This window comes from Oncorhynchus masou, chromosome 17, assembly GCF_036934945.1.
Source record: "Oncorhynchus masou masou isolate Uvic2021 chromosome 17, UVic_Omas_1.1, whole genome shotgun sequence".
NCBI lineage: Eukaryota > Metazoa > Chordata > Actinopteri > Salmoniformes > Salmonidae > Oncorhynchus > Oncorhynchus masou.
In genome coordinates this window covers 33586940-33613138 of record NC_088228.1, presented here as the reverse complement: position 1 = coordinate 33613138, position 26199 = coordinate 33586940, and the positions used below count along the sequence as shown (strand labels likewise).

General features: G+C 43.6%; 1 protein-coding gene across 1 annotated transcript in view; it reads left to right on the top strand.

Annotated features, from left to right (window-relative positions):
- Positions 1–26199, top strand: part of LOC135558906 (insulin receptor-like) — a 108932-nt gene that overhangs the window by 74177 nt on the left and 8556 nt on the right. Inside the window, exons 5-21 of the mRNA XM_064993119.1 lie at positions 2286–2425; positions 2543–2687; positions 3008–3222; positions 4010–4136; positions 4458–4573; positions 5304–5435; positions 8384–8551; positions 14508–14706; positions 17164–17456; positions 17892–18031; positions 18660–18819; positions 19024–19126; positions 19824–19891; positions 20148–20377; positions 21245–21355; positions 21654–21816; positions 23041–23170. Coding sequence (XP_064849191.1) covers positions 2286–2425; positions 2543–2687; positions 3008–3222; positions 4010–4136; positions 4458–4573; positions 5304–5435; positions 8384–8551; positions 14508–14706; positions 17164–17456; positions 17892–18031; positions 18660–18819; positions 19024–19126; positions 19824–19891; positions 20148–20377; positions 21245–21355; positions 21654–21816; positions 23041–23170 — 2640 coding nt within the window. The remainder of the gene's footprint in view (positions 1–2285; positions 2426–2542; positions 2688–3007; positions 3223–4009; positions 4137–4457; positions 4574–5303; positions 5436–8383; positions 8552–14507; positions 14707–17163; positions 17457–17891; positions 18032–18659; positions 18820–19023; positions 19127–19823; positions 19892–20147; positions 20378–21244; positions 21356–21653; positions 21817–23040; positions 23171–26199) is intronic.

Here is a 26199-nt window from a genome sequence, read left to right as displayed (position 1 = left end):
TTTTAAATGTTTGCAAATTTATATAAAAAAAACCCCAGAAATATCTTATTTACATAAGAATTCAGACCGTTTGCTAATGAGACTCGAAATTGAGCTCAGTTGCATCCTGTTTCCATTGATCATCCTTGAGATATTTCTACAACTTGAATGGAGTCCAACTGTGGTAAATTCAATTGATTGGACATGAAGGCACACACCTGTCTATATAAGGTTTCACAGTTGACAGTGCATGTCTGAGCAAAAAACAAGCCATGAGGTCAAGGAATTGTCCGTAGAGATCCAAGACAGGATTTTGTCGAGACACAGATCTGGGGAAGGGTACCAAAACATTTCTGCAGCATTGAAGGTCCCTAAGATCACAGTGGCCTCCATCATTCTTAAATGGAAAAAGATTGGAACCACAAAGAGTCTTCCTCAAGCTGGCCACCCTGCCAAACTGAGCAATCGGGGGAGAAGCGCCTTGTTCAGAGAGGTGATCAAGAACCCGATGGTCACTCTGACAGAGCACCAGAGTTCCTCTGTGAAGATGGAAGAACCTTCCATCAGGACAACCCTCTCTGCAACTCTCCACCAATCAGGTCTTTATGGTAGAGTGGCCAGACAGAAGCCATTAATCAGTAAAAGGCACATAACAGCTCACTTGGAGTTTGCCAAAAGGCACCTAAAAGTGTCTCAGACAATGAGAACAAGATTTTCTGATCTGATGAAACCAAGATTGAACTTTTTGGCCTGAATGCCAAGTGTCACATCTGAAGGAAACCTGGCACCATCCCTACGGTGAAGCATGGTGGTGGCAGCATCATGCTGTGGGGATATTTTTCAGCAGCAGGGACTGAGAGACTAGTCAGGATTGAGGGAAAAGTGAATGGAGCCCTCAGGACCTCAGACTGGGGGCAAAGATTCCCCTTCTAACAGGACAACGACCCTAAGCACACAGACAAGACAGCGCAGGAGTGGCTTCGAGACAAGTCTCTGATTGTCCTTGAGAACCCCGGACTTGAACCCGATCAAACATCTCTGGGGAGACCTGAAAATAGCTGTGTAGCGACACTCCCCATCCAACCTGACAGAGCTTGAGAGGATCTGCAGAGAAGAATTGGAGAAACTCCCCAAATGTGCCAAGCTTGTAGCGTCATACCCAAGAAAACTCGAGGCTGTAATTGCTGCCAAAGGTGCTTCAACAAGGCACTTAATAAAGGATCTGGTACTTATGTAAATGTCATATTTCAGTAGATTTCAAAAATAAAAAAAATTGCAAACATTTCTTAAAACCTGTTTTTGCTTTGTCATTATTATTATGTCATTATGGGGTATTGTGAGTAGATAGAGAGACGTTTTACTTTACACTAGACCAGATCATTCTCTCACCTCTCAAACCAGTCAGCATAAAAACTACCTTGACACGTCGTGAATGGTTTGGCTCTGTGTTTGAAGGTTGAAGGGCTCGATCAGGGCGTACGACATTGTATACTTCTCTCTTATGAAAGATTGAACTTAACTCCATTGTTAGGTTATAGAGTAGTCCTCGCTCTCATCCTCTCTCCCTCTCTCTTGGAAGGTTGAGGGGTAGATGAGGGCACCGTAGCTCTTATGAAAGGATTATTGCCTACTTCCTTCAATTCATCATGAGGTGACTTGAGGTTATAGAGTAACTGTTGGGCAAACTCTGCTCGCGTGTGTGTGCGTGCGTGTACCGCCAAGTGAGAGTCTGATTATGTCTGTGAAGTGGTTCCCACCTCCTGTGAGTCGAACTCGGTGACTGTGAACTCTCTGACTGTGTTAGTCTGTGTGTCTACCCCAAGAGTGTGTTTTCTGACTTGTGTGTGTTTGTACCGTATGACCTTAGGGCTGGGAATTGCCAGGGACCTCACGGTATGATATTATCATGATACTTAGGTACTGATACGATGTGTATTGCGGTTCTATGTGTCTCACGACTCTATATGTACTGTGATTTTATTGTGATCTGATTTTCCAAACATATTGCTCACTATTTGTCTGCTGCTGAGGAACAAGAGAGAGCCATGAGAAAACAAGTTTTAGAGATAAGTGTTAACATGTTGGAACACAATTTCAAACATTTGAAAACAATCTGTAGTTTTGGCGCAAGTACAGCCGATTTAGGGCTAGCTAATGTTAACTACCTAGCAATTATTTTACTAATAGGTACTTGGAGTCAGAGTATCAATATAAAATTGCAAAAAATAATATTGCGATTCTCTACTGTATGGATTTTTCCCCTCATCCCTATCTGACGTGTGTGCTCTCTCCATCTCCTCCTGCAGGTTAATCTGTACTCCATGTGCTGGGCTGTGTCCCAAGGTGTGTATGGGCCAGAAGATGGTGGACTCTGTGACAGCAGCACAGGCTCTGAGAGGATGCACCGTGCTCAACGGCAGCATGGAAATCAACCTCAGAGGGGGAAGTGAGTATTCTGAGCCCTTGTCTAATTTACAAGTGTATGTGTGTGTCATTATGTCACCCCTGCTTGTAACCAAAGTTCTTTCTAAGTGAATAATCATTTGATTGTGTTCGTGTGTAGATAACATAGCAGCAGAGCTGGAGGCTAACCTTGGTCAGTTGGAGGAGATAACAGGGTATCTGACTGTCCGGCGCTCCTACGCCCTCGTCTCTCTCTCCTTCCTCCGCAAACTACAGGTCATCAGAGGGGACACACTGATAGACGGGTAAGTTGACTTTCCTTCTCGTCCTCTTCCTCCCAACTGTCTTCTTCCAAGCCCTGCAGTTCGCTTCTTTCTCTTTCTGCTCCTCTTACTCCTCCTCCTCTCATATTCTAAACTATATCTGTCAGTAATACTTAAAATACACTTAAAAATACATCAGTATAATGTGTCTGTCAGGGTTGGGGTCAATTCCAGTCAATTCAGAAAGTACACAGGAATTCCAACTCCAATTATATTTAATGAATTGGAATTTGGTTTACTTTCTGAATTGACTTGAATTTGAATGGAATTGACCCCAACCCTGGTGTCTGTTTCTTCCCCAGGGGTTACTCGTTCTATGCGTTAGACAACCAGAACCTGCGTCAGCTGTGGGACTGGAACAAACACAACCTGACCATCCTCCAGGGACGCATGTTCTTTCAACTCAACATTAAGCTCTGCATGTCAGAGATCCGCAAGATGGAGGAGGTGACAGGCACCAAAGACAGACAGCACAAGAACGACATCGTATCCAAGACCAATGGAGACCAGGCCTCCTGTAAGGAGCATACAGTCTTGAGTACACACACGCATGAACGCCAACACACAAATTTGCAGAGATGAACACACTATATATATATGTGTGTGTGTGTGTGTGTGTGTGTGTGTGTGTGTGTGTGTGTGTGTGTGTGTATATATGTGTGTATATATGTGTATATATATGTGTATATATATGTGTATATATATGTGTGTGTATGTATATATATATATATATATATATGTATGTATATATATATGTGTATATATATGTGTATGTATGTATGTATATATATATATGTGTGTGTGTATGTATATATGTGTGTGTGTATGTATATATGTATATATATATATATATATGTATATATATATATGTATGTATATATATATATATATATATGTGTATATATATATGTGTATATATATATATGTGTGTATGTATGTATGTGTGTATGTATGTATGTGTGTATGTATGTATATATGTATGTGTATATATATATATGTATATATATGTTTTTTATTTTATTTGAGTCATTTAGCAGACATTCTTATCCAGATCAACTTACAGGACCAGTTAGTGTTAAGTGTCTTGCTCAAGGGCACATCAGCAGATTTTCACCTAGTCGGCTCGGGGATTCAAACCAGCGACCTTTTTCATCACTGGCCCAACGCTCTAGCCGCAAGGCTACCTGCCGCCCCACATACATGCTTGTGCACACACACACGTACGTACGTCTGTGGTGAGTCACAGACCTAGGCTAGTGTAGTACTGACCATATCGTGTGTGTGTGTGTGTGTGTGACTCTCAGGTGAGAACCAGGAGTTAAGGTTCACTCAGGTGCGTGCCACACATGATAAGATCGTGATCAGGTGGGAACCGTTCTGGCCTCCTGACTTCAGAGACCTGCTGGGCTTCATGCTCTTCTACAAGGAAGCGTAAGTACACACGTTTGTGTGTGTGTGTCGGACATGACTGTGCCATCATTTTTCAGAAGGGCAGCTGGAGTCCAAAGCCCTCAAGTTACTTTTGGGAATGAGCAGTTTCCAGAGAAGTGGAGTTTTAATTGTATCAGTGCACTATGGGCACAGTCGTCCCTAGGAACTTAATACCATTTAACCACTTCCTTTCTGAAGAACTTTGCAGAATATTCAATGTAGTCTGGAGCTAGTACAATTCCTCCTTTCTAAGGACCTTTTTGGAGCAGTATGTGTGTCTCCTTATTTCTTATCTATGTCTGTGTCTCTCCCCTCTCCCAGGCCCTACCGCAACGTGACAGAGTTTGACGGCCAGGACGCGTGTGGTTCTAACTGGGTAATAGTTGACCTGGATCCTCCAGCCCGGGCTACAGAGGGCAATCCACAGGTGGAGCCAGGTAACGTTTCAATCTCTTCTGTATTGGAAAGGATAGATGCCTGTACACTATCAAAATCTTGGGGGAAATCCAAAATGGAGGTTAGGATGCAGAAATATTATGTTAAGACATGATGCCCCAAAATGTGCATGAATAAAAATGGACAAAACAATGGTTTCGGTTGATTAAAGGTAGACTCAGCAATATGACGTAGCTGCAGAAAGTAAAGAGTATAAGTGGGTCAATTTCCACAACTAAGAGCGTTGAAGTGAGAGGCTCAACTTCTCCTATGTTTTGGTGCCCTGGCTACCATGCTGTAACAGCATGAACTCTTGCACGTGCGATGATGCTGTGTGTGACTGTGTGAGAGCGAAGTCTTGCATTTAGCTGAGTCTATCTTTAATCCATCATGAGTGTCACCTGTCTGTCAATCTGTCTAACAACTATACAGAATGGACAGACGGTTAAATTATTTTAGCTGCTTAGCCATTCATATTTGACAACTTTCAGCATACAGTACAGGTACATACTGGTCACTGGTACATACTGTAGTACTGATACATACTGGTACATACTGTAGTAGAAAGGAAGGAACAACCAGTGTTTTGCTCAATAGTGTCCGTGCTGCAACACATCCCAGTAATATTGTTCCAGGTAACCCGATTCACTGTAGTAGCATGGTAAGAATAACAAGTGTTTCGCTCAATAGTGTCCGTGCTGCAACATGTACCAATACTATTGTTCCTTCCAGGTACCCTGATCTTGTCTTTGAAGCCCTGGACGCAGTACGCCATCATGGTCAAGACCCAGCTCTCTGCCTCTGATGAACACCAGGTCCTCGGGGCCAAGAGCAAGATCATCTACGTCAGGACCAACGCCACCAGTAAGAGCCCTTATTGAGATATTGGCTACCTCTCAAATGGCACCCTATTTCCTATATAGTGCACTACTTCTGACCATTATGGACCCTAATCGAAAGTAGTACACCATATAAGGAATAGGGTGACATTTGTGACGCAACCATACAGTTCTTCATTCAATTCTGTGAGTAAGACTCCTCATTCTCTCTGGTGATCTCAAGCCCTCACCCCCCTCCCCCAACCCCTTAATCAGACCAACTGGTGAGTGGACTATCCAATATATTAATTGGCTAGCAGGTTCTCCAGAGTCAAAGGTAGGATTTGACCACCCCTGGTTAGAATAAGTGGTATAAGAGCTACAGTAGCTGGTAGATTGGCTGTTGTCCTCTGCCTCACCTCGACTGTTAGCTGAGGTGTGTCATAGCTAATGGCACGAGAACAAGGAAGAGGAAGGAAATGATGATGAGACAGGAGTGCTACTTGTACCTCCCAGTCTCATTGTGTCTCTGCTTTGTGCCCAATGTCTGAAGTCACACAAACTGAGGTCATGAATCTGATGTCACCCTGTGTGTGTGTGTCACCCTGCGTGCATTTAGATCTCCCTGTGTGTGTGTGTGTGTGTGTGTGTCACTGTGTGTGTCTCCAGAGGACAGGCTGTGGTTTAGGGTTGAACACAGACAGGTGTCTAAGTTAGGCTGACTGGCTTCCTTTGTACTTGTTGTGCATTGTCTCCTTCCTTCCTGATAAACCACATTACAGTGCCGCCTCATCACACCACGCAGCCTGGTGTGAGGCCACAGTTGGCACACAACCTTCGGAGGCGGGCAGACATGTCAAGGGTGTTCTAGTTGCAGTTCAAACAGTGTTCTACTGTAATTACAGTTTCACCATTCTCGTCTCTAGCCTGGTCCCACATCTGTTTCCGCATGCCCGACTAGCATCACCACACTGGATGGTTCCAACCTTGAATATGTGGACACCTATAAGTACCTAGGTGTCTGGCTAGACTGCAAACTCTCCTTCCAGACCCATATCAAACATCTCCAATCGAAAATCAAATCAAGAGTCGGCTTTCTATTTCGTAACAAAGCCTCCTTCACTCACGCTGCCAAGCTTACCCTAGTAAAACTGACTATCCTACCGATCCTCGACTTCGGCGATGTCATCTACAAAATTGCTTCCAACACTCTTCTCAGCAAACTGGATGCAGTTTATCACAGTGCCATCCGTTTTGTCACTAAAGCACCTTATACTACCCACCACTGCGACTTGTATGCTCTAGTCGGCTGGCCCTCGCTACATATTCGTCGCAAGACCCACTGGCTCCAGGTCGTCTACAAGGCCATGCTAGGTAAAGCTCCGCCTTATCTCAGTTCACTGGTCACGATGGCAACACCCATCCGTAGCACGCGCTCCAGCAGGTGTATCTCACTGATCATCCCTAAAGCCAACACCTCATTCGGCCGCCTTTCGTTCCAGTACTCTGCTGCCTGTGACTGGAACGAATTGCAAAAATCGCTGAAGTTGGAGACCTTTATCTCCCTCACCAACTTCAAACATCAGCTATCTGAGCAGCTAACCGATCGCTGCAGCTGTACATAATCTATTGGTAAATAGCCCACCCATTTTCACCTACCTCACCCCCACAGTTTTTATTTATTTACTTTTCTGCTCTTTTGCACACCAATATCTCTACCTGTACATGATCATTTATCAATCCAGTGTTAATCTGCAATATTGTAATTATTCGCCTACCTCCTCATGCCTTTTGCACACATTGTATATAGACTCCCCTTTTTTTTCTACTGTGTTATTGACTTGTTAATTGTTTACTCCATGTGTAACTCTGTGTTGTCTGTTCACACTGCTATGCTTTATCTTGGCCAGGTCGCAGTTGTAAATGAGAACGTGTTCTCAACTAGCCTACCTGGTTAAATAAAGGTGAAATAAAAAAATAAAAAATTGCAGCTTTATTAAGTCCATGTCACTCATTGTCACGTTATGTTTGGCTGGCATCCAGGCTACCTCTGTCTCTCTGTCTTTGTGGAGGTTGAACCGAACCTGGGTTCACCCCGTCTTGTGTCATGACTCCATCAACCACACATACCTCTAGGAGAATCTTTCATTAAACATGATCGTTGTTCTCTAAAGTCATAGCAGCTGGCACAGCACTATCGACAAGCTGGCTGGAGGGTGGCGTGCATTCTCCAGGGTGTTCTGGTTTTTCTAGTTTCACCCACCTCGCCTGTCAGGCACCTGTCCTGTGTCACGACTCCGTCACCCCCATAAACGCTCACACACACACCTCGAGAGGAGAATCTGTCATTAGACTTACTGTTCATTGTTCTCTAACAGAGTCTGACAATGTGGTCTAACCTGTACCCTGTAGGTGTCACCGTCATTATCATCAGTCACAGACCGAATGTCATCACACACCGGTACAGACAGTGATGCCTGGTACTCTCTGTCCTGTTAGTCACTCACCCTGGGGTTTTTACCCCTCCCCCTTCAACTGCTGATACATACACTATAGTTTTTTAGAAATAAGCGTATCGAAGACTGTGAACCTTTTTGTTGGTTATCATATTGTTATTTGTGCTCAATCCTCCCCAGTAGTTAGTTGATTGGTTATTTGGCCCGAGTACACTCAGTCTAAAATTCTTCAATGGTTAGCAAGGAAGAAATGAGTACATAGCAGCAGTGTACAGACCTCAAGGCCACGATTTGAATACCCCTGCACTAACAGAATTTAGTTGGTTTATATCATAGACCAGGGATATTCAAATCTGATTCTGGACCTTTTTTTACCGGGTAGTTAATTGCACTCACCTGATGTCCCAAGTTTGAATCAGTCTCAGAATCGAAGGCAGGTATGAAAACCAGCAGTGGAACTGGACATCAGGTCCAGATTTGAGTTTCTCTGTCATAGACATTAGTAACCCGTATGGTATGTATCTGTGTTCTCCCCCAGAACCGTCCGTGCCCCTGGACCCCATCTCATCATCTAATTCGTCCTCTCAGATCATCCTGAAGTGGAAGCCCCCAACGGACCCCAACGGCAACATCACTCACTACCTGGTGTACTGTCAGCAGCAGCCTGAGGCCAGCGAGCTCTACAAGTTTGACTACTGTCAGAAAGGTGCGTTTTAGAGAGACTGTTCAATTCTATTCTACAAATGTAACTTCAGTCAGAAAGGTGGTTCATAGGCATCATGTATACTGAACAAAAATATAAATGCAACATGCAACTATTTTATTGATTTTACTGAGTTTACAGTTCATATGAGAAAATCAGTCAATTGAAATAAATTCATTAGGCCCTAATCTATGGATTTCACATGACTGGTAATACAGATATGCATCTGTTGGTCACAGATACCTTAAAAATAGGCCAATGGGCCTCAGGATCTCGTCACGGTATCGATAAAATGCCATTGTGTTCGTTGTCCGTAGTTTATGCCTTCCCAAACCATAACCCCACCGCCACCATGGGGCACAACATTGACATCAGCAAGCTGCTCGCCCACACGATGCCATACACATGGTCTCCGGTTGTGAGTCCGGTTGGACGTACCAAATTCTCTAAAACGACGTTGGAGGTTGCTTATGGTAGAGAAATGAAAATTTTATTCTCTGGCAACAGCTTTGGTGGACATTCCTGCGGTCAGCATGCCAATTGCGCACTCCCTCAAAAGTTATTACATCTCTGGCATTTTTGTGGCCGTTTATTATGCACCTGTGTAATGGTCAAGCTGTTTAATATGCCACACCTATTAGGTGGATGGATTATCTTGGCAAAGGAGAACTGCTCACCAACAGGGATGTAAACAAATTTGTGCACCCCCCAAAAATGTGTGCGTACTGAACATCATTAGTTCGACAACTGCCAGAAAGGTGAGTGTGAGTGTCGTCTTCGGTGGAATATTCTACTCTATTGGACTACTGCCAGAAAGGCAGTGTTTTCCATAAACGTCTAAATAGCCGATAACAGATTAGTTGTAAGCCGGCTACTTTTTCCACATCATAAATGAACTAGGTTTCTTTTCATTTAAAACTTTCAAATCGCAAGTCAGAAGAGTCTGTATAGGCTTCTCCCGAACGATATGCAATATCTAGTGATCTATTGGTAGGACAGGTGCCTGTCAGTCACAAAGTGAGCGATGACAGAGAAACCGCTGGTTTGTCAGTCTGCTGTCTGTCCCGCCTCTCGATACCTGTGTTATTTTTGTACACCGTGGTTGGCTGCGGTCAAATGTATTTTCATGGGGGAGGGAGACCATGATGTTTCTTCATTGTCTCCTGTGAGTGAATTTACACTTCCCATGTAATGTAAGTGGTAACGATGAGTTGAAATCCACTTAATTATTATTATAATGTCCATGGTATAGCATCGGAACAAGTAAACCAAAGAGCTTGTTTGTATTTTCCTCGGATTCGAAACCTGTGAAGACTTGTCAGTGACTGCTAAAGTGACATGTCAGTGTAGCCTAGTGATGAGTTGTTCTGTTTGATCGGATTTGTTAGGGGCACGGAACCAAAATGCATTGGTTTGAGGGACGTTCATTTGGCTCCCTAATTTGCGTAATGATAGGCTACTACTGCTTTTTGCCCATTATCTGCAGATAAATTATGAAAACATTCAATGATTATGTTGAACACTCACTGCAGGAACAATTGTTGGCTGGTGTGTTTACGGACATATTCAATCAATCCCTATACCAGTCTGCTGTTCCCACATGCTTCAAGAGGGCCACCATTGTTCCTGTTCCCAAGAAAGCTAAGGTAACTGAGCTAAACGACTACCGCCCCGTAGCACTCACTTCCGTCATCATGAAGTGCTTTGAGAGACTAGTCAAGGACCATATCACCTCCACCCTACCTGACACCCTAGACCCACTCCAATTTGCTTACCGCTCAAATAGGTCCACAGACGATGCAATCTCAACCACACTGCACACTGCCCTAACCCATCTGGACAAGAGGAATACCTATGTGAGAATGCTGTTCATCGACTACAGCTCGGCATTCAAACACCATAGTACCCTCCAAGCTCGTCATCAAGCTCGAGACCCTGGGTCTCGACCCCGCCCTGTGCAACTGGGTACTGGACTTCCTGACGGGCCGCCCCCAGGCGGTGAGGGTAGGTAACAACATCTCCTCCCCGCTGATCCTCAACACTGGGGCCCCACAAGGGTGCGTTCTGAGCCCTCTCCTGTACTCCCTGTTCACCCACGACTGCGTGGCCACGCACGCCTCCAACTCAATCATCAAGTTTGCGGACGACACAACAGTGGTAGGCTTGATTACCAACAACGACGAGACGGCCTACAGGGAGGAGGTGAGGGCCCTCGGAGTGTGGTGTCAGGAAAATAGTCTCACACTCAACGTCAACAAAACTAAGGAGATGATTGTTGACTTCAGGAAACAGCAGAGGGAACACCCCCCTATCCACATCGATGGAACAGTAGTGGAGAGAGTAGCAAGTTTTAAGTTCCTCGGCATACACATCACAGACAAACTGAATTGGTCCACTCACATAGACAGCATCGTGAAGAAGGCGCAGCCACACCTCTTCAACCTCAGGAGGCTGAAGAAATTCGGCTTGTCACCAAAAGCACTCACAAACTTCTACAGATGCACAATCGAGAGCATCCTGGCGGGCTGTATCACTGCCTGGTACGGCAACTGCTCCGCCCTCAACCGTAAGGCTCTCCAGAGGGTAGTGAGGTCTGCACAACGCATCACCGGGGACAAACTACCTGCCCTCCAGGACACCTACACCACCCGATGTTACAGGAAGGCCATAAAGATCATCAAGGACATCAACCACCCGAGCCACTGCCTGTTCACCCCGCTATCATCCAGAAGGCGAGGTCAGTACAGGTGCATCAAAGCTGGGACCGAGAGACTGAAAAACAGCTTCTATCTCAAGGCCATCAGACTGTTAAACAGCCACCACTAACATTGAGTGGCTGCTGCCAACACACTGACACTAACTCAACTCCAGCCACTTTAATAATGGGAATTGATGGGAAATGATGTAAATATATCACTAGCCACTTTAAACAATGCTACCTTATATAATGTTACTTACCCTACATTATTCATCTCATATGCATACGTATATACTGTACTCTATATCATCGACTGCATCCTTATGTAATACATGTATCACTAGCCACTTTAACTATGCCACTTTGTTTACATACTCATCTCATATGTATATACTGTACTCGATACCATCTACTGTATCTTGCCTATGCTGCTCTGTACCATCACTCATTCATATATCCTTATGTACATATTCTTTATCCCCTTACACTGTGTATAAGACAGTAGTTTAGGAATTGTTAGTTAGATTACTTGTTGGTTATTACTGCATTGTCGGAACTAGAAGCACAAGCATTTCGCTACACTCGCATTAACATCTGCTAACCATGTGTATGTGACAAATAAAATTTGATTTGATTTGGTAGTGGAGAGCGCCTCATTCTGGTCCAAAATATGATAAAAGAAAACGGATTGAAGTTTATAAAAGCTAATGTCATGATACATATATGGTATTATTAAAGATAGTGAAATGGCCTACTGATTTGATTAAAGCGTTGACAATGAAGTCGTCAACTGCTGCTTTCTGTGTATTAAGGCTCATGTTTAATACCTGCTTCATTCTTCAGTCATACCTGTAGTTCTGTTTTTTTATTTTATATTTATAAAAATAAAAATTACCCCCCCTTTTTTCTCCTCCACAATTGTGTGGTATCCAATTGTAGTAGTTACAGTCTTGTCTCATCGCTGCAACTCCCGTACAGACTCGGGAGAGGCGTCCTCCAAAACACAACCCAACCAAGCCGCACTGCTTCTTGACACAGCGCCCATCCAACCCGGAATCCAGCCGCACCAATGTGTTGGAGGAAAAACCGTGCACCTGGCAACCTTGGTTAGTGCGCACTGCACCCGGCCCGCCACAGGAGTCGCTGGTGCGCGATGAGACAAGGATTTCCCAACCGGCCAAACCCTCCCTAACCCGGACGACGCTAGGCCAATTGTGGGTCGCCACACGGACCTCCCGGTCGCGGCCGGTTACGACAGAGCCTTGGCGTGAACCCAGAGTCTCTGGTGGCACAGCTGGCGCTGCAGTACAGCACCCTTAACTACTGCGCCACCCGGGAGTCCCCCAAATAGTTTCTTAACAGGGAATCTATGTTTACATGACAGAACAACCTTTCTTCCTAGGTTTTTGACACAAACTAAATTGAAAGACAAATCTTTCGGACTACAGTGCATTCGTAAAATATTTTCCACATTTTGTTACGTTACAACCTTATTCTAAAATGGATTGTTGTTTTTTCCCCCTCAATCTACACACAATACCCTATAATAACAAAGCAAAAACAGTTTTTTAGAAATATCACATTTACGCAAGTATTCAGACCCTTTACTCAGTACTTTGTTGAAGCACCTTTGGCAGTGATTACAGATTCAAGTCTTTTTGGATATGATGCTACAAGCTTGGCACACCTGTATTTGGGGAGTTTCTCCCATTCTTCCCTACAGATCTTCTCAAGATCTGTCAGGTTGGATGGGGAGCGTTGCTGCACAACTATCGTCAGGTCTCTCCAGAGATATTCGATAGGGTTCAAGTCTGGGCTCTGGCTGGGCCACTCAAGGACATTCAGAAACTTGTACCGAACCCACTCCTGTGTTGTCTTGGCTGTATGCTTAGGGTCATTGTCCTGTTGGAAGGTGAACCTTCACCCATGCCTGAGGTCCTGAGCACTCTAGAGCAGATTTTCATCAAGGATCTCTCAGCACTTTGCTCTGTTCATCTTTCCCTCGATCCTGACTGGTCACCCAGTCTATGCCAGTGACCATCGGGTTCTTAGTCACCTCCCTGACCAAGGCCCTTCTCCCCCGATTGTTCAGTTCGGCCAGGTGGCCAGCTCTAGGAATTTATTTTTTTTGTGGTTCCAAACTTCTTCCATTTAAGAATGATGGACGCCACTCTGTTCTTGGGGACCTTCAATGCTGCAGACATTTTTTGGTATCCTTCCCCAGATTTGTGCCATGACACAATCCTGTCTCGGAGCTCTACGGACAGTTCCTTTGACCTCCTGGCTTGGTTTTCGCTCTGACATTGTACTGTCATCTGTGGGACCTTGTATAGACAGGTGTGTGCCTTTCCAAATCATGTCCAATACATTTACCCAATAAAGTTAAATTTTTCAAATGATCTCTCTCAATAACATGTGTATATTGTCCCATGAAATAATCTGAACTCTTCATTTTTTGTCCCCCCCACCTAAAAAGGCGACCCGACTGCAATTTCCCCGTGACCCCAACTTTGAATACCACTGGCCTAAAATATCCAAAAATACTAACACGCTGAATTCATACATTTTCAGTCATTTTAATTGTGAAGTCTCTTCTTTTTTTCTCAATAATACACCTAATTTTACCAATCTGGGAGGTAAAGTCGTTAAAGTATTCAATGATTTAGTTGTGTATTTCGAATAGAATCAAGGCATTAGAATGTACCAGAGGCCACCAAAATAGAGCTCGTTCTACAAAAGAAATTCACCCCAGTCCGGAACACCCTGGCTGGCTATGTTTTCTATGTGTTACTCCATGTACTTGGAAAACACTGTTGAAAGGTCAGGGTGTGCGAGACTGTGAAGTTCTGTGATTGAGGTGGATGGAATAGTTCTTTACCTGATTTGGCCTTCTAACAAGTGGCTGCCACTTACTCTGTGGCACCACACATGCTCTACTTTAACGTCTTCTCCTCCTCTACTCCCACTCACTCGCCCAAACAGTCAGGAGTCTAGACAACACTAGTCTGTAGGGGAATAATGTCAGAGTAGGCGTATATCAACCAGCAAAGATATTGCTGACAATTAATGACAGGCTCCCCCGGCTCTGTGTGCCTGTTTCTGTGTGCCTGTCTCTGTGCGCTTGTCTCTGTCTCCATCTTTGTCTGCCTCTCTCTGTATGTCTCCTCCTGTCTCCATCTTTGTATGTCTATTTCTCTCTCTGCCTCTCTGTGTCTCTGTCCGTCTTTGCCTCTGACTCTGTCTCTCCCTCCCTCCCTTCAGGTATGAAGCTGCCGTCACGGGTGCCCACCCAAGTGGACAGTGATGAGGAGGCCAAGTGGAACCAGACTGAGGATGAGGGGCAGGGTGGCCGCTGCTGTGCCTGTCCCAAAACAGACAAACAGCTGAAGAAGGAGGCAGAGGACTCAGAGTACCGCAAGACCTTCGAGAACTACATTCACAACGAGGTCTTCGAGCCCAAGTATGTATGACATCTACCTCAGTCAATCAATCAAGGACAAATGTCTCTATTTCTCTCTCTACCGCACCTGCTGTCTTGACCTGAATGCTCAGCTATGAAAAGCCAACTGACATTTACTCCTGAGGTGCTGACCTGTTGCACCCTCTGTAACCACTGTGATTATTATTTGACCCTGCTGGTCATCTATGAACGTTTGAACATCTTGAAGAACGATCTGGCTTTAATAGCCATATACTCTTATAATCTCCAACCGGCACAGCCAGAAGAGGACTGGCCACCCTCGGTGCCTGGTTCCTCTCTAGGTTTCTTCCTAGGTTCCTGCCTTTCTAGGGAGTTTTTCCCAGCCACTGTGCTTCTACATCTGCATTGCTTGCTCTTAGGGGTTTTAGGCTGGGCTTCTGTATAAGCCCTTTGTGACAATTGCTGATGTAAAAAGGACTTTATATAATCCATTTGATTGATATCGATTGATTGATAAATCAATCAGTCAAAGTCTTTATTGTATAAATTATAATTTGTTAATTGTGTAATCAGGGTACAAAAGAACCAGCATACATAACATAACACATCATGTGCACACACTGGAGGTCAACCGATCGGCATGGCCGATAAATTAGGGTCGATTTCAAGTTTTCATTACAATCTGTAATCTGCCTTTTGGACGCCGATTATGGCCAATTACATTGCAATCCACGAGTAAACTGTGTGGCAGGCTGACCACCTGTTACGCGAGTGCAGCCAGGAGCCAATGTAAGTTGCTAGGTAGCATTAAACTTAATGTTTTTTTATAAGATATCTTCACATAATCACTAGTTAACTACCCATGGTTGATGATACTAGGTTAACTAGCTTGTTCTGTATTGATTATAACCAATGCGGTGCCTGTTAATTTATCATCGAATCACAGCCTACTTCAACTTCGCCAACGGGTGATGATATAACACAAGTGCATTAACCATAAACATCAATGACTTTCTTAAAATCAATACACATTAGTATATATTTTTAAACCTGCATATTTAGTTGAAAGAAATTCATGTTAGCAGGCAATATTAACCAGGTGAAATTGTGTCACTTCTCTTGCATTCAGTGCACGCAGAGTCAGGGTATATGCAACAGTTTGGGCCGCCGAGCTCGTTGCGAACTGTGAACTAATTTGCCAGAATTTTACAGAATTATTACATAACATTGAAGGTTATGCCACGTAACAGCAATATTTAGACTTAGGGTTGCCACCCACTGAAAGAATAAACGTTTTGTTTTCGAAATGAGTTTCTGGATTTGACCATATTAATGACCTAAGGCTCATATTACTGTGTTTATTATATTATAATTAAGTCTATGATTTTATATTTGATAGAGCAGTCTGACTGACCGGTGATAGACAGCAGCATGCTCGTAAGCATTCATCCAAACCTTACTGCGTTAGCAATGATTGAAGCACAGCGCTGTTTATGACTTCAAGCCTATCAACTTCCGAGATTAGGCTGGCAATACTAAAGTGCCTATTAGAACATCCAATAGTCAAAGGTATAAGAAATACAAATGGTATAGAGAGAAATAGTCGACACGTCATAATTCCTATAATATAATAACTACAACCTAAAACTTCTTAACTGGGAATATTGAACCACCAGCTTTCATATGTTCTGAACAAGGAATTTAAACGTTAGCTTTTTTACATGGCACATACTGCACTTTTACTTTCTTCTCCAACACTTTGTTTTTGCATTGTTTAAACCAAATTGAGCATGTTTCATTATTTTATTTATTTATTATATTAAGTTCAAATAAAAGTGTTCATTGTTCATTCAGTATTGTTGTAATTGTCATTATTACAAATATATATATAAAAATCATCCAATTAATCGATATCGGCCATTTTTGGTCCTCCAATAATCGGGATCGGCGTTGAAAATTCATAATTGGTCGACCTCTAACACACACACATTCACAATGTGTTTTAGGTAAGCTGTCGTCATTCATCATTTGTACCGCCATCCCTTCGCTTCCTGTTGTCAGACAAGCTGAGCGATCTTTACCTGCATACTGTTTCCCCAGCAACACACATCATCCAACTCGGATAACACAGGGCTGGGTTGCGTCCCAATAATCTCTCCTTTCTCCCGGTGTTCATGGATTTGAAAAGAAATGACTGACATGGAAACTTTTTCTAGCCCATGTCTACACCGGCGGACATGCTTTGAAATGTATGGGGAGTAGTGAACAAGTGCACACTTCACAGGAGGAAGGAGAGACTGTTGGGACGCAGCAGTTATTTTTTCTTCAAGGCTAATTGAATCCTCATTTCGTTTAGTGCCTTATGAATACGACTCAGCAACCTACCCAGTAGCAATAAACTCAACATAATGGTGTGATATATATAGCAAATAGTTGTTATAATAAAATAAATGATTGATTTGATTAATTAATTGATTATCCCTCATTCCCTCCAAGACCAAGACAGCGCCGCTCCGCCATGGGCGTAGCCAATCAGACGCTGCCGTCATTCGCGGCGACGCCCACCACCCTGTCCGAAGGTTTCGCCACCCGCGGCCCAGACAGTGACGATGCAAATGGTGTGGAGAGCACTAAAATCCAGCTGACAGTGTTTTCCAAGGAGTCTACTGTTATCTCCGGCCTCCGACACTTTACCTCGTACCAGATCGATGTGCTGGCCTGCAACCACCCCACAGACCCCTCACGCTGCAGTATGGCAGCCTTCGTCTCAGCTCGCACCATGCCTGAGGGTGAGGCTATCTACATACTAGTACACTACACATACACGCACACCCACTACTTAAAGAGATACTTTGGTAATGAGGCCTTTTATCTACTTTCCCAGAGTTAGATGAACTCATGGATTCCATTTTGATGTCTCTGTGTCCAGTATGAAAAAAGTTGGACGTAGTTTCGCAAGCCAATGCTAACTAGTGTTAACGCAATGACTGGAAGTCCGTGGTATCTGCTTGCATGAAAAGTGAATTCGACTCTGTGGAAGTAGAAAAAGGCCCTCATTACCAAAATCCCAAAGTATCACTTTAAGAAACCACTGTAAGAAGTAATAAACCAGTTTAACATGATGATTTCTTGTCTACCTTTGCACAGTATTTCTAGACCAAGGATGTTTATAGTAATAGGATAGTAATGAGGCCATTTTAAAACCTTGTGTATCCTGTCTACAGACAAAGCAGATGACATAGTGGGGCCCATCAGCTATGACGTGACTGAGTACACAGTTCATATTAAGTGGCTTGAGCCTAATGCCCCCAACGGCATGATCATCCTGTATGAAGTCAACTATAAGAGACTGGGAGACACAGAGGTGAGAGCTCTCATACATGACACACAGACACATAAGCAGACACATACACACACACGTATGCAAACACACACAGGTACGCAAGCATAAACAGACACACAAGCAGGCGCATGCATGCACGCACACACAAACAGACAAATACTGAACACTGGATGTGCCCTATAGTCTCACTTAATATAATACAGTCTCTCTGTGCTCTCATTTAGTGAATAGGACCGTTAATGGAAAAGTAATAATAGCCCGATGTTGCATCAGCGCTGTGTTTTAGTTACCATGGAAACGCTGCAAAGGCCATAGTCATCGCTGATGTTGAAAACAACATAATCACTCCGGTGGTTCTCAAATAATAGTTATTGCACAAACATGTTTTTCTCAAATCAGGTCATTAGTTTTAATATTGGCTTATATGCAATGATTTCAAAACACATCTGATTCACACAGACATTCTATTCTATTTGCTCCCAATCTTAAGTCAATTATTACGCATGGCCTGTTTTATCAATTCCTCTTCTCAATCAATCAACAAAAAAATATATATCTTAAGTGGCTTATTCAGCCCTTCTCCTGTCCCCTCCAATTCCTCTCCTCTTACAACGCAGATACATGAAAATAAAGTGTGTGTTTGTTCTAGGAGCTGCACCACTGTGTGTCCAGGAAGATGTACCAGCAGTCGGAGGGCTGCAAGCTGAGAGTGGTGCATCCTGGGAATTATACCGTGAGGATCCGAGCCACCTCGCTGGCAGGAAACGGCTCCTGGACTGACCCCACGCACTTCTATGTAGAAGACCTGCGTAAGAGACATACACACACACCACAGACAGCTTGACCCATCAGTGAATCAATCAAATATAAGTTGTATATGCAGCTTTTACATTAGCAGTACCAGAAACCTGGCCTCAATCTCCTAAACATTAGAGCACACCGAGGCACAGTAAAATTAAGAAAATATTTGTATGTGACCATAACTGACTTTCTCCATGGCGATGTGTTTTTAGGGGTGGATCCATCCAACATGTTGAAGATTACCATTGGTTCAGTAATTTTTATCGTTTTGCTGATACTGATGACAGCGGGAGGATTCCTCATGTTCAAGAAGAAGTGAGTATTATGCTTACTACACGGCTATCTTATTACAGCCAACCCAACTGTCTATGAAACAATCGGCCTGGTGTGTAGTCTGTTATTCAAGAAAAGGTACGTAGTGTTACAAAGCTTCTCTCCTGACTAGTTGGATTACACCAGTAGTATTTCTAGGCTTTTGTTACAGCCCAGCACTAACACATGACTCAACTAATAGTGTTCTAAATTTCCACTTGATTTAATTCAAGTTGGCTGGATGTCCTTTGGGTGGGGGACCGACCATTCTTCATATCAAACTTTATTTGCCACATGCACCGAATACAACAAGTGTAGACTTTACCGTGAAATGCTTACTTACAATTCTTGATACACACTGAAAACGGTTGAGCGTGAAAAGCAGCGTTGCAGTTCTTGAAACACTCAAACCGGTGCACCCTGGCACCTACTACCATACCCCGTTCAAAGACACTTCAATCTTTTTTCTTGTCCATTCATCCTCTGAATGCCACACATACACAATCCATGTCTCAATTGTCTCGAGGTTTAAAAATCCTTAACCTGTCTCCTCCCCTTCATCTACACTGATGGATGTGGATTTAACAAGTGGCATCAATAATGGATCATAGCTTTCATCTGGTCAGTCTGTCATGTTCTGGGCACTCAAGTGTATAATCATGATATATTAATAACCCCTACCTCCTTGTGTTCCCTCAAGGCAAACCCAGGGCCCCTCTGGACCCCTCTACACATCCTCCAACCCAGAGTACCTTAGTGCTGCTGACAGTAAGGACACATTATAATAATATTCTTTGTTCTCAGCTGACCTTTGTGAATACACCTGTTTAAAAGCGCAGCTGACTGGATTTTGATGTTCAAACTAGTATACCATGTAAATAGACAACTGACACATACTAGCTGTCACAACATTAGCACTATGGTGGATGTCTATGAGAATCAGAGATGTAGAATGTACAAGACTTGATTGTTACTGTCTAGTAGTGTCCAGCCATTGACTGTGTGTGTGTGTTGTGATCTGCAGTGTACGAGCCAGACAACTGGGAGGTGGGCAGAGATAAGATCAACATCCTGCGTGAACTGGGTCAGGGCTCGTTCGGCATGGTCTACGAGGGCATCGCCAAGGACATCGTGAAGGGCGAGCCGGAGACAAGCGTGGCGGTGAAGACGGTCAACGAGTCGGCCAGTCTGAGAGAGAGAATAGAGTTCCTCAACGAGGCCTCCGTCATGAAGGGCTTCACCTGCCACCATGTGGTAAGAGACCTACAGAAGTTATAGGGGATGCCACCTTACGTTTACATTTTTGTCATTTAGCAGCTTGTAATAAGGATCAATCAATAAAATGTATTTATAAAGCCCTTTTTACACCAGCCGATGTCACAAAGTACTATACAGAAACTCAGCCTAAAATCCTAAACATTAAGCAATGCAGGTGTAGAAGCATGGTGGCTAGGAAAAACTCCCTAGAAAGGCAGAAACCTAGAGAGGAACCAGGCTATGAGGGGTGGCCAGTCCTCTTCTGGCTGTTGGAGATTATAACAGTACATGGCCAAGATGTTCAAATGTTCATAGATGACCAGCAGGGTCAAATAATAATAATCACAGTGGTTGTAGAGGGTGCGACAGGTCAGCATCTCAGGAGTAAATGTCAGTTGGCTTTTCATAGCCGAGCATTCACAGTTAGAGACAGCATGTGCGGTAGAGAGAAAGAGTCGGGTCCGGGACAAGGTAGCACGTCCAGTGAACAGGTCAGGGTTCATAGCCACAAGCAGAACAGTTGAAACTGGAGCAGCAGTACGACCAGGTGGACTGGGGACAGCAAGGAGTCATCAGGCCAGGTAGTTTCTGAGGCATGGTCCCAGGGTTCAGGTCCTCTGGGAGGAGAGGGAGAGAGAGAATTAGAGGGAGCATACTTAAATTCACACAGGACACTGGATAAGACAGGATAAATACTCCAGACATAACAGACTGACGCTAGCCTCCCGACACAAATTATTGGTGAGGAAGGTGAGACCACCACATACCATGATTTTGAATAGTAGAATTGTCTTCAAAAAGTAGGTTGGTAGCTGCCACAGTTCAAGAATCAAAGCAAGTAAGGTAAACAAAATATTCCCTCAGGTGCGTCTGATGGGTGTGGTCTCTAAGGGCCAGCCCACTCTTGTTGTCATGGAGCTGATGACACACGGTGATTTGAAGAGCTACCTGCGCTGCCTCCGCCCTGACTCAGAGGTACATACACACACACACTCTACTGCCCCCTTGTGTCTTGTTGGAAACCAGACTAGTCTTGCACTGTCTCTAGCTGGCTGGCTGACCAACTCTGCTGGCCAGAGCGAGACTAAATTGCACCCGATTCCCTATATAGTGCACTTCTTATGACCTGAGCTCTATAGGCCCTGGTCAAAAGTAGTGCATGCTATACGGAATTGGGTGCCGTTTGGGATGCAACCTAGAATTATTGTGGCCCCCATGTTTTGTAAAATAGTAAAATAGTATTAATAAATGTTTTATTGTTTATTTTTTACAGAATAACCCTACAGGGCGCCCGCCCCCCACTCTGAAGGAGATGATTCAGATGGCAGCAGAGATAGCAGACGGCATGGCCTACCTCAACGCCAAGAAGTTTGTCCACAGAGACCTGGCTGCTAGGAACTGCATGGTGGCGCAAGACTTCACTGTCAAGATAGGAGGTAGACTACACATATATACACAAGAGCTGGGATGATAAACCAAAAATGATCAACATGACCTTATTTTGCTTATGACGGTCATTTTTTGTGATTTTGCTACACAACGTTCCTGTAGATTGTTCTAAACCCATTATTTGGTCAACAGTAATAGCCTATGCATTATTGTTTGTTCCTGTTATGAAAGTATCTGCCTGTTTCCCTTTGGCTGCTGTGTGAGCGAGCCACTCTCACTCCCTCTCCCGACTGCGCACGATCGAGGGAGAAATGCATTCTGAGAATTTGATCGTTGCTCAAAATACAATTGCGGGAAAAATACAGTTTTTAAAGCAACTACCATTGTCCTAGTTACAGAGAGGAGAGTCACAGCTTTCTGTGAGTATATAATTGATATATTTTGAGTTCATAGCACCACTTTATTTAGTATGGGTTTTATTGTGGAGCCGAGTGGAGCGCTCCACTTGCGGTAAATGAACCTACATCAAGTAGCCTAGGCCTAGTGCTGGAAAGGTTTTGTACAACATTACATTTACTAATAGATTAATTAATTAGCCTACATGGCTATCCAGCAAAAAAATCCTATTTAGAGTAAGTCTAGCTAAGTGTTTTGAGTTCCCACTTCCTCAGGCGGTGAATAATATAGCCTAGGCCACAAAGATGTCTGCAAATTCCTCTCTGTAGCACCCAAAGATAAATATGATCATTCTGGATCCTATTTTGACCGGTTGCACCTAAAAATATAAATCATGCATTCCGTGGATATGTTAGATGAAATAGCTTTTTTAATCATAGGCTACCATCTGTTGTCTTACTTGGCACTGGGAAAAAGATGTATAGAGCCCTGCCGCTAATGTAAAGTAACTGTCCATTAAAAACAAAATGTATTGTTGTATTTATCGTTATCGAGCAAAATAGTTATGTTTTTCGCATTTTGACTTTTTGTCCATATCGCCCAGCTCCATTATATACACACACAAATGGCCGACAGTACTTGACTGTCAAGGTAGGAGGTATGGCAACTCACCACCTTACTTTTAAAGGAGGGGAGTCGAACAAATTCAGTTGTACAGTTTCTATGGAATATACATTAATCAGTTAAATACACCCTTATTAAGCGTTTAATATGTTAATATAGTTAAAACCAAGTCAAAGAATATCATTTGAATATTTTTGATAGGGTCATAACAGATCTGTGGGTTGTGTTCTAATTGTCCCCCACTCCTTCAGACTTTGGTATGACCAGAGACATCTATGAGACAGACTACTACAGGAAGGGAGGGAAGGGTCTGCTTCCTGTCCGCTGGATGGCTCCTGAGTCTCTGAAGGATGGAGTGTTCACTGCAAACTCAGACTGCTGGTGAGGACACTTGACTGTGTTTGTCTGTCTTTCTCTGTGTGAATGCTTGCCAACTGTCGAAAGCAGGGATGGGCAACTGCAGTCCTCACGGGCCGAAGTGGTGTCACTGTTTTTCACCATTCAAATGTTATTTGTCACATGCTTTGTAAACAACCGGTGTGTTTTTCCCAACATATCACGACTCAGGATATGACCAGATGCAGATACAGGAGGCGGATAGTACAGTTCTCATAATATTTATTATACAAGGGGACAGGCCAGGTCAGGTCAGGTCGAGGGCAGGAAGAGGTCAGTAAGTCAGAGGTACAGAACGGCAGGCAGGCTCAGGGCAGGCAGAATGGTCCGAAATCCAAGGCAGCAATAAACAGGTACAGAATATCAGGCAGGCTCAGGGCAGGCAGGATGGTCAGAACCGGGGAGACTAGAAAACAGAAACTAGCAAGACTGGAAATGGGAAAACACGCTGGGACAAGACAAACTGGTAACAGACAAACAGAAAATAGGGAATAAATAACTAAGAGATAATGGGGACAAATGGGAGACACCTGGTGGGGAGTGGAGACAAGCAAAAGACAGGTGAAAAAGATCAGGGCGTGACACAACAATGCAGAGAGGAAAATCTATATACAGTACCAGTCAAAAGTTTGTATACACCTACTCATTCAAGGGGCTTTATTTATTTTTTCTATTTTCTACATTGTAGAATAATAGTGAATGCATCATAACTATGAAATAACACATATGTAGTAACCAAAAAAGTGTTAAACAAATAGAAATATATTTTATATATGAGATTCTTCAAAGTAGCTTTGCCCTTTGCCTTGATGACAGTTTTGCACACTGTTAGCATTCTCTCAACCAGCTTCATGAGGTAGTCACCTGGAATGCATTTCAATTAACAGGTGTGCCTTGTTAAAAGTTAATTTGTGGAATTTATTTCCTTCTTAATGCATTTGAGCCAATCAGTTGTGTAGTGACCCAGACAATATTATTGGCACCTTCTAGAAGGGGTGGTATACAGAAGATAGTCATATTTGATTAAAGACCAAGTCCATATTATGGCAAGAACAGCTCCAATAAGAAAAGATAAACAACACTCCATCATTAGTCAATCCGTGAAAATTTCAAGAACTTTGAAAGTTTCATCAAGTGCAGTCGCAAAAACCATCAAGTGCTATGATAAAACTGGCTCCCATGAAGACCGCCACAGAAAGGGGGGACCCAGAGTTACCTCTGCAGCAGAGGATAAGTTTGAGTTACCAGCCTCAGAAATTTCAGCCCAAATAAATGCTTCACGGAGTTAAAGTAACACACATCTCAACATCAACTGTTCAGAGGAGACTGTGTGAATCAGGCCTTCATGGTCAAATTGCTGCAAAGAAACCACTACTAAAGGACACCAATAAGAAGTAGAGACTTGCTTGGGCCAAGAAACACAAGCAATGGACATTAGACCCGTAGAAATCTGTCTTTTGGTTTGATGAGTCCAAATGTAAGATTTTTGGTTCCAATCGCTGTGTCTTTGTGAGACGCAGAGTAGGTGAACAGATTAACTTCACGTGTGGTGTCACAGTGAAGCATGGAGGAGGAGGAGTTGTGATGGTGTGGGGTTGCTGACACTGTCTGTGATACACAATGAGTCAAATACACAATGAGTAACAATAACTTGGCTATACACAGTCGTGGCCAAAATATTGGAACCCTTGCACTTTTTTCGAACAATGCACCATTTCTTCCAGGAAACTGTTTAAATTAAAACATATTTTGGTATCCATATATTTATGTCTTCAGTGTGCAGTTGAACAAAACAAAAAATTTACTACATCTTAGCTAATTCCACAAAGAATTCCTACAATGGGGTGGCAGGTAGCCTAGTGGTTAGACCGTTGGGCCAGTAACCAAAAGGTTGCTGGATCAAATCCCGAGCTGTCAAGGTAAAAATCTGTCATTCTGCCACCGAGCAAGGCAGTTCCCCAGGCGCCAACGACGTGGATGTCAATTAAGGCAGCACCCCGCACCTCTCTGATTCAGAGGGGTTGGGTTAAATGCGGAAGAGACATTTCAGCTAAAGGCATTCAGTTGTACAACTGACTAGGTATCCCCCTTTCCCCCAAATGAGCCAGACAATATTATTGGCACCTTCTAGAAGTAGTTAGAAATAATTAGATTTCAAGCAGGTGATTCTCATTTACTGTGCCTGCAGTATAAACATCACATATTCAACCAGTTTGAATAGAGAAGAGGACTCATTCTCCTGGTTTGTGTCACTGTGTGTACCGCAATGAGCATGGACAAAAGAAAGAAAATCAGAGAGTTATCTGTTGAGGTCAGACACAAGATTGTAGCCAGGCATGGACAAGTCCACCTCCAGAGACCTTGATGTTCCTGTTTCCACCGTATGTAATGTTATCAAGAAGTTCAAGGCCTATGCCACTGTAGCCAACCTCATTGGACGTGGCCCCAAGATAATTTGATGGAAGATTGCAGCGAAGGACTGTTTGAATGTTGGAGAAAGCACCTCTGTCAAATGCCACACAGATTCAAGCTAACCTTCAGACACACAAGGTACGACAGTTTCAAATCGCACCATCCGTCGCCAACTCAATTATATGGTAGGGGACCCAGGAGGACCCCACTGCTGAGAGAAAGACATAAGAAAGCCTGACTGCAATTTCCCAAAACACACCTAAACATGACAAAATCCTTCTGGGAGAACGTCCTGTGGACAGATGAGACCAAATTATAGCTTTTTGGTAAAGTACAGTTGAGTGATGTTTTGGGGTTGTTTTGCTTTCTCTGGCACCGGGCGCCCTGAGCGTGTGCATGGCATCATGAAATCAGGATGATACCAAGGTATTTTGGAGCGCAATGTCGGACCCAGTGTCAGAAAGCTCGGTCTCCGTCGATGGTCATCGGTCTTCCAGCAGGACCCCAAACACACTTCAAAAATCACCCAGGAATGGTTCAAGACAAAACGCTGGACTGGCCAGCAATGAGTCCAGATCTAAATCTCATTGAAAACATGGAGA